The sequence below is a fragment of the Prosopis cineraria genome, unplaced genomic scaffold, assembly GCF_029017545.1.
Source record: "Prosopis cineraria cultivar Desert tree isolate PC_DT_omini unplaced genomic scaffold, ASM2901754v1 PC11, whole genome shotgun sequence".
NCBI classification, from domain to species: domain Eukaryota; kingdom Viridiplantae; phylum Streptophyta; class Magnoliopsida; order Fabales; family Fabaceae; genus Prosopis; species Prosopis cineraria.
Window position 1 is genome coordinate 380,597 of NW_026555342.1, and position 8,834 is coordinate 389,430.

At 30.5% G+C, this 8,834-nt stretch overlaps 1 protein-coding gene across 1 annotated transcript; it reads left to right on the top strand.

Moving 5' to 3' along the window:
* The first annotated feature begins 548 nt into the window (after nt 1-548).
* LOC129285561 (LRR receptor-like serine/threonine-protein kinase GSO1) lies at nt 549-8,530 on the top strand. Its single transcript, XM_054921296.1, has 6 exons — nt 549-1,233; nt 1,866-2,231; nt 3,704-3,850; nt 4,545-4,763; nt 6,257-7,051; nt 8,166-8,530. Exons 1-6 carry the CDS (start codon nt 549-551, stop codon nt 8,528-8,530), a joined length of 2,577 nt encoding a protein of 858 aa, XP_054777271.1.
* Nucleotides 8,531-8,834: the final 304 nt, after the last annotated feature.

Genomic DNA, 8,834 nt, shown 5'->3' on the forward strand with positions numbered 1-8,834 from the left:
GAAATATAAATTAGTTAACAATAACTTGTATATTGTGGTTCAAAGGGAGTAAATAATAAAATAAATCTTGAAAAGAAAATCTAAAAACAAATTATTAGCTCAAGATAAATTATGAAACAAAAGAAAATTTAAGACGCTGGTTGATTAATGGCCACCAATTAGGGTTGGATTGAGTTGTTCAATTTAATTTCTTGAATCTTACCTCAAATGAGATTGCAATATACTAGTGAACTTCACATCATCAATGAAGGATTGTGCTTAATTTGTTTGATTAACTGAGTTTCTATTACAAGGAAAATGGTTGAGTAATTAAAATTAAATATATATATTTAAATTATAAAAAAATTAACTTGCATTATACGAATATATTTGGTTATAAAATTGAGTTAATATAAACTTTTTTATTCCAACCAGTAGAGATGTCCTTTTTCAATTTGGCATATTGTGTTCGCACATCTTGACTTGCTTTGGGTTTGAAACAGTATAAAATGATGTGTACAATCATGGATGCTTAATACTTGCAGTTTTGACAAGTCTTATATGCAAAAATGAGAAAACCTACTTCCTTCATTTTCATCTTCCTTTTCCATTCCTCCATAGCCTCTTTAGCTTGGAGTGAAACCAATATCACCACTGACAAATCTGCACTACTTGCTCTTAAATCCTCTATCACTTCTGATCCATACAATTTTTTAGCTAATTGGTCAATCTCCTCTTCTCCTTGTAATTGGGCTGGTGTTAGTTGCAATACTCGCCATGGAAGAGTCCGTTCCTTGAATCTTAGTGGCATTGGTCTTAAAGGCATAGTATCTCCACAGTTGGCTAATCTCTCATTCCTTGTTGAACTTGATCTTAGTAACAACAATTTTCATGGTCATATACCAGACGAGTTGGTTCAATTACGTAGATTGAAACTACTCAAGTTAAGTTTCAATGAATTTGATGGGAAAATTCCAACACGGATTGGAGATTTATCAACACTAGAACTCTTGAGTCTTGGCAATAATAGTTTTAATGGGTTCATTCCAATATCTGTATGCAACTTGTCAAGGTTACAAATCTTGGATTGGGGTGAGAATTTAATTGAAGGGACCATTCCAGCTGAGGTAGGAAGACTTAAGCACTTGAAACAATTACTACTCACGGTTAACCAACTTTATGGACCTATTCCCCAAGCAGTTTCCAAATTATCTTCGCTTGAACTATTGGATTTGTCATATAATGCTCTCTCAGGTATGTATCTTGAAAAGATTGTAAGATCTATATCTGTTTTTTATATAGAAGAAAATATATTTGGTTACCTTGATATAATTCCTTTAGGATGATGAAACTAAATCTTTCTTTTTTCCTTCTTATTTTTAGGAAACTCAATTCTTATATACTCCCTCCGGCTGAAAATATAGAACATCTTCTTTCTGTCAGTTAAAATTTTTGTTCAAACTGTAAAACCCTCTGCAGAAAGTGGATTGTATTATATTTTTGTTTTCATAAATGTCCTTATTAAATGTATTGTAGAGAGATATTATATGAGAAAAAAGTAATAAAAGTAATTAAAATAGATTAATTTTCACTGGAGGGAAATCTTAGAAAGTAGTAATAATGTTTTTTTTCCACCTATTTAATGATTCAATTTTTTTTTACTATTTTTCTTAATCCTTGTAAAGGTAGTTAAAATTAAAGTGTCTTATATTTTGAAATGGAATGGGTATATATATATATATATATATTAAAAGAATTAACTTAAAGACACAATATATAAATGTTCTCTGGCATATATGCTAGCTATGAAGGTTAAAATTAACTTACAATGTTCATGCTATTAAAATGGATACTAACACATTTTAGTTTGTTTTTAATTTTTGAAGGAACCATTCCTACTGAGATTGGAAGTCTTCCACTGTTGCGGATGATAGATCTTTCAACCAATCAGTTTTCTGGTTCTATACCATCTTCAATATTTAATAATTCAATGCTTGAAAGCATTAATCTTCTAGAAAATAATTTCACTGGCAGTCTCCCAGAAAATTTGTGCATTGGGCTTCCAAAACTTGAACTACTTTGGCTAGCTCAAAATGAATTGTCTGGCAAAATGCCCTCTATTTGGCATCAATGCAAAGATTTAGCAGATTTAGAATTAAGCACAAACACATTCAACAAAGGAATCATACCAAGCGATATTGGAAATTTGACAAACCTTCAATATTTATATCTTTCATACGCCAACTTGGAAGGTATGAGTTTTAATTATATCTATGATTTGTTTGTTGTGTCTTAAATTATATATTCATTGCTGATTTTCTTCATGTTTTGATCTGTCATGATTTCTAGTAGTAATAATTTAGTAATTCTATTTGTATACAAACAAAGGAAAAATTAGTCATTTAATTCTTGTAGTATTAATCTAGTTACAGCCGAGTTCCTAAAATTTAACTCCTCTAAATTTAGGTATCAATTAACTCTCAGCTAGATTGTTTACTCCGAAATTAAAGTGAATATGAAATATAACAAAGAGCCATAAGGATGAGGCAAATATGATAATTAATCACCTGAAAAGAGTGAAGCTTCCCAAAAAAAAAAAAAGTTCGTAAATCCTTTCATAGTTTTCTTACTGAGCTAATAGTTCTAACAGGTGCTAGCTAAATGAAAATAAATTGAAAGAACAACAATTAGGTCCCAAAATACTGAATTAATACCAGTTAAGTCCTTGACAATTTTTTTTTTAAAATAAGTTGAAAATATCAATCTAAATAATTACAAATCTAGGAGTTTCAATTACAAATAAGTATTCAAATATCAGATATAATTTTTAGATTGTAACAGAAATTTTAGTTTGTAACTATTTGAATTGATATTTATAATTTATTTTGTAGAAAATTTTATCAAGGATCTAACTGTCACCTGTCATTCTCCCAAATAAATTTAATATTCGACTGAATAAAATCCTTAAAGAAGTTATGTATTCAAAAAAAAAAAATATCTCATTGCCAAAAAATATATATAAATTATCTCAAAAAGACTGGACTACAATAAAAGCCAGTTGATGAGAAGGTTAAAAAAAAAAACATAACAAAGATGGTAGACAAAGCCACCTCCATAGGATCCATATCAGATAATCCTCTAGTCCCATATATATATATATATATATATATAAGTCACCTAATAATACTTTATGGTTCTTTTTATTAGTCATTTTAAATAAAAAGATGGGTCATCATATACTTTCTCCGTTCAAAAATGTAAAGCATTTTTAGTCTTTTGAGGTGTAATCAGTTTTTTTTTTTAAAAGTACCCCTATTGATAATGACTTTATATTTATTATAAGGTTTTTAATAAGGGTAAATATGAAAAGATAGGGTTAGTTAAAAAGTAAATAACTATTTTATTGGGGGTGAGATTCGGTTAAAAATGCCTTACATTTTTGAACAGAGGGAGTATAATTTCTTCCAATTTTATCTTTTTGTAATTTTTTATGAATAGAGTAAATGTTATATATGAGAGAGAAAATTGTGTTAAAGATGATGAATTTAAAAAAGGTAAACTGGAATTTTTTTTAAGAGAACATCGATAATTTAATTACAATTAAAATGAGTTATATATATATATATGATCAACACGAGAATATCAATATTTAAAGATAGATCAATGTCAGAGCCTTGTAACTATTATCTTATATTAGTGGTTGCTCACTTCTAATTTTAAGCAGGTGAAATCCCATCATCTCTTTTCAGCAATATGTCTTCTCTAACGGATTTATCTTTGGAGGGAAATAATTTAAATGGCACCATCCCAACGTCAATTGGCAATAAAACGTTGCTCAATTACTTGTTTTTACAGTTCAATTCCTTTACAGGTATGCTCACTCTACTTATCCATCAATCTTTTCCTTTAACTAAATTCCACTCACAAGAAAAGAAGGGGCTGATATTAAAAAGGCATAATTGACATAAAGTTTGCATAAATTTTAAGGCTTGCCGTAAACATATAACACCTATTACTAAGAAAAAAGAATTAAAAGGGGTAGCAAAACTTGTCTTATATTATTCCCAAAATTTGAACTCAATATTCCCTTCAGACCATGTTTGGTTGTCTAAAATATAAGACATTGAGTAGTTTTTATAATATTTTTCAATTATACCCATACTTTATTTATTATTCCTTTTGAAAAAAAAATCAACTGTAATTTCAATTGTCATTATTAAGGCACTTATATTTATTAAAAGTATAATTAAAAAGATATATAATGTTTCAAAGGATTAAGGTTTCAACTAACTTTTTTTGGATCTATAAAGTTGTTACTAATGTTCTTATTGTGGATGGAATGGCCGGAGTATATTATAATTCCTTATATAAAAATATAAATTTTAGCACACTCATCATCTTCTAATTGAATCCCATTTTCATAATCAATTAAATGTGGTAGTAGCTTGTAGTTTGTCAAATCAGGTGGACCAAAATGTTATGGATCAACCAAGTCATATTAGCATATATAACAAGGAAATAATAGGAAACACATTCATATGTGCATTTTTTTTTTCTTTTTATAGGTGAAATTCCTCGGTCTCTTTTCAACACGCCTTCTATGAGGGAGTTTAGCCTTGGCATCAACCAATTATCTGGCAATTTGCCTGAAGATATATGCTATCAAGTCCCTTTACTTGAAATTTTCTCTGTTGTTTCCAATAACTTGAAGGGCAGCATTCCAAAATCAATGCCTAATTGCACTTCTTTGAAAGGAGTATATATGGGTGGCAACTTCTTCACAGGTATACCCTTGTCCAACACTCACACACACACCTGATAATTCTAAATCTACTTCTAATTTAATGAATTGAATAAGTTAGGACTTAGAAATCTATCAAATTCAAATCCAAATCTATTGCTTATTATAATTCAAATCTAGAACAAATGTTTAATTTTATTAATATATTACTCAATCTCTTGTTATAATTAATAAAACCCAATTTTTAAGTTTCAACTCTAATGTGGCTGTATAAGGTTAGCAAGTATATATCTATCTTACTAATAAACACATTCATTCTTCATGCAAACTTTAAATTCTTACACTATTTTATTTAAGTTTTATACTCAAGCTAGACCTCTCTAGTATTACACAAATGAGCAAAACATATAAATGGTGGCCAATCACGTAGAAGTTAGAAATAATAAGAAAAGAATAAAATAAACACTTATGTATCATTAATCACAAAAAAGATAGGAGAAATTAGGGTTAATCTTTATAGGGGTTCAAAATAATCCTAAAGCAAAGTGTTAGCTGCTCATAATCATCTAAAAGCTACAAATGTGCAAAATATTCAAATGTATATTAGACTGCAAGAGAGGAAAGGGAGAAGGAAAACAAAACCAAGGAAATGAGCTTCACATGTCCGCAAAACTTCAATCCTTTGCAAACTTCCCACTCTTTCAAATCCCAAACTCTAGCACACAAGCTCCCAATGTAGCTCAAAGTATGGAAGAATGTGTCCCAAGTCAAACAAATAGCTTATATATTTTTAGGCCTTTCTTTTTCAACTATTGAAAAGGCTGGGCTTTCCCACCGGCGAAAGTCACTAGTCTATTCTATACACTTCTTTCTTTTAGCGTGATTGGTCACCTCTGCGTTTGATTTCTTCATCTAAACACCTTCCAAAAGCCTCACCTAATCACCAGAAATGCCTCCAACACAACCTTAAACCAAAATAGTATGAAATTAGCCCAAAAGTTATCAAAATATAAAACTATGATGTGAATTTTAAACAATAAGCACATTTTCCTAACTTGGATATTCAAAATGTATATACAATTGTGCCCAAATATAATAAAATGCAAGGAAAATGTTATGAAATGATAAGAAATTCTAGAGATTAGCACTTGCTGATTAAGGTAAGTTTGTCATTTCGAATCTTCAGTTTTTATTTCGAATCTCAATTAATCTCTCTCATTCCTTTGAAATATTTTATACTATTCAAACAAAAGATTTTAAATACATCAATTTTAAATGTGATATTTAAATTCTAAAATTCAAATTCAAATGCAAATCTATCAATCCAAATGCTACATATACCTGAAAGTTTTTAGACAAGTACGTGCAGTTTTTTACCCAAAGAAAAAAAAACACAAATATGTGTAGTTTATGTAATATTAAGTGATGCATTCATATATACTATAACACAAAAATTATTACTCGTGAGTTCTTGTTTTTGCTTGCTAGTCCATCCATCTGTAAAAGTATTATATATCAGTGTTTCTTTTCTTCCAGGTTCTATACCTAATGACATAGGCAATCTTGATAAACTTGAAGAATTAGAATTGTCAATGAATCATTTAAGTGGATATATGCCCTCCAATATATTCAACATCTCAGTAGCAGTACGAGTGTACCTTGGAACGAATATGTTCTCTGGCCTTCTCCCATCATATTTAGGAAGTAGTCTTCCCAACCTGAAAGTTTTTAATGTGGAGGGGAACGAACTTACTGGAAAAATTCCAAAAAGCATAGCAAATGCTTCTAAGCTCAATAAATTATATTTAAATGATAATAAATTTAGTGGTGATATTCCCCGTGCACTTGGGAATTTAACCAATTTGGTGGCATTATATTTGGGTGGAAATGATTTGAATGGGTTGATTCCTACTACAATTGGCAAATTACAAAGCCTACAACTTTTAGACCTCAGTGATAACAAATTGCAAGGGTCTATCATTGAAGAACTTTGCCTAGTCAAAAGTTTGAGTGTGTTGAATCTGGCCAACAACAGGTTTTCAGGAACAATTCCAAGGTGCCTTGAGAATCTTACTTCTTTACAGAAGTTGAACTTCAGCCTTAACAAATTGACTTCTCATATTCCCTCCTTTCTTTGGAATCTCAAAGATATCTTGGTTGTAGACTTATCCTCCAATGCATTTAGTGGGAGAATTCCACCTGAGGTGTCCAACTTGAGATCAATCACACTATTGAACTTGTCAAGAAATCAAATTTCAGAAAACATTCCTGCAACCATGGGAAGCTTGCAAAGCTTGCAAAACCTATCATTGGCTCATAATAACTTACAAGGTTCTATACCTGAATCACTTGGTGGCATGATAAGCCTTGAGTTCTTAGATCTTTCTCAAAATTATTTGTCTGGTGTGATTCCAAAGTCATTAGAATCGCTTGCCTATCTGAAATACATTAATCTCTCCTTCAATTTATTGCATGGAGAAATTCCAAACGGTGGGCCATTTCAAAATTTTACAGTGGAATCTTATATTATGAATAAAGATCTTTGTGGGAAGCCTGAGCTGCAAGTCCATCCATGTATAATAGAAAAAAAGCACAAGTCAGCTAAAATGATGTTTTTGATTAAATATGTATTGCCTATCATGGTGGCAATCGTTTTGGTTAGTTCTTGCATAGTTTTTCTCAAGTGTAAGAAGGATCGTATGAGTGAAAGGACCAACAGGGATTTCCTAAATTTGGACCCACCTAGGATATCCTATTATGAACTTTTGCAAGGAACAAATAGTTTCAATGAAAGTAATTTTCTTGGCAAGGGAAGTTTTGGATCTGTATACAAAGCAATTCTTTCAAGTGGAAAAACAGTTGCTGTGAAAGTTTTTAACTTAGATTTGGAAGAAGCATTAAGGAGCTTTGACGTTGAATGTGCTACCTTGTGCAATTTACGTCATCGGAATCTTGTTAAAATCATTAGTAGTTGTTCAAATCTTGATTTTAAATCTCTAATAATGGAATTTATGCCAAATGGAAGTCTTGACAGATGGTTGTATTCCCATAACTATTGTTTAGATATCTTGCAAAGATTGAATATAATGATCGACATAGCATCTGCGCTAGAGTATCTTCATCATGGTTCTTCTTTATCGGTGGTTCATTGTGATGTAAAGCCAAGCAATGTTTTGCTAGATGAAGATATGGTGGCCCATCTTAGTGATTTTGGAATGGCCAAATTGTTAGGCCTTGGGCAGTCAAAGATTTATACGAAAACTTTGGCTACATTTGGTTATATGGCACCAGGTGATTATTTAGTAATCATATTTTATTATATTTTATTTAATTACTTTTCTTATGTTCTTTTATACATTTGAACATCCTTTACTAAGGAATATATATTATGCTTACATTCTTCTATTTCTATTAATGAACACTTAGCAATCAAATTGGCATGCAGAGTATGGATCGAAAGGGGCGGTTTCTGTTAAAGGAGATGTATATAGTTTTGGTATTTTGCTCATAGAAACACTTACAAGGAAGAAGCCAATAGATGAGATGTTTGGTCAAGGTCTAAGTTTAAAAGATTGGGTTAGTGAATCAATACCACAATCAATCATCAATATTTTAGATGGCAATTTGCTGCTTACAGACAATAGACATATTGGTAACATATTACCACATATTTCAACAATTTTTGAATTGGCCTTACATTGTTGCCTTGATTTCCCTGAGGCGCGACTCGATATGAAAGATATTGTGGTGTCATTGAAAAAAGTAAGGCTATATTTAGGCGAAATCTTAGACACACGAGCCACTAGGTAAATAATTGTTAAAATCAAATTTTAGTTACTACATTTCTTTAACCCTTTGCCTTGTTTTATTTGTGGAACATCTTGCAAGATGGAGTGATGTTGATATTTGTTATATCAATAAATAAATAAATAAATAAATAAATATATATATATATATATAAAAGTGAAATTTCATATTTTCAGACCTTGATGGCTTAATTATTTGGCGGACATCTTCACGTTATTTTTTGTTTTGTTTTCTACTTTTTTCTCCGTAGTTTGCAGCTCGTTTGTTTAAACTTTTTTCATGAAAAATTTCTTCTTTCTTGAAACAG

Coding starts and splice junctions, on each gene's coding strand:
- LOC129285561 (XM_054921296.1), top strand. CDS start 549: ATGAGAAAACCTACTTCCTTCATTTTCATCTTCCTTTTCCATTCCTCC. Junction 2,232..3,703: donor TTCATACGCCAACTTGGAAG/GTATGAGTTTTA, acceptor AATTTTAAGCAG/GTGAAATCCCATCATCTCTT. Junction 3,851..4,544: donor ACAGTTCAATTCCTTTACAG/GTATGCTCACTC, acceptor TTCTTTTTATAG/GTGAAATTCCTCGGTCTCTT.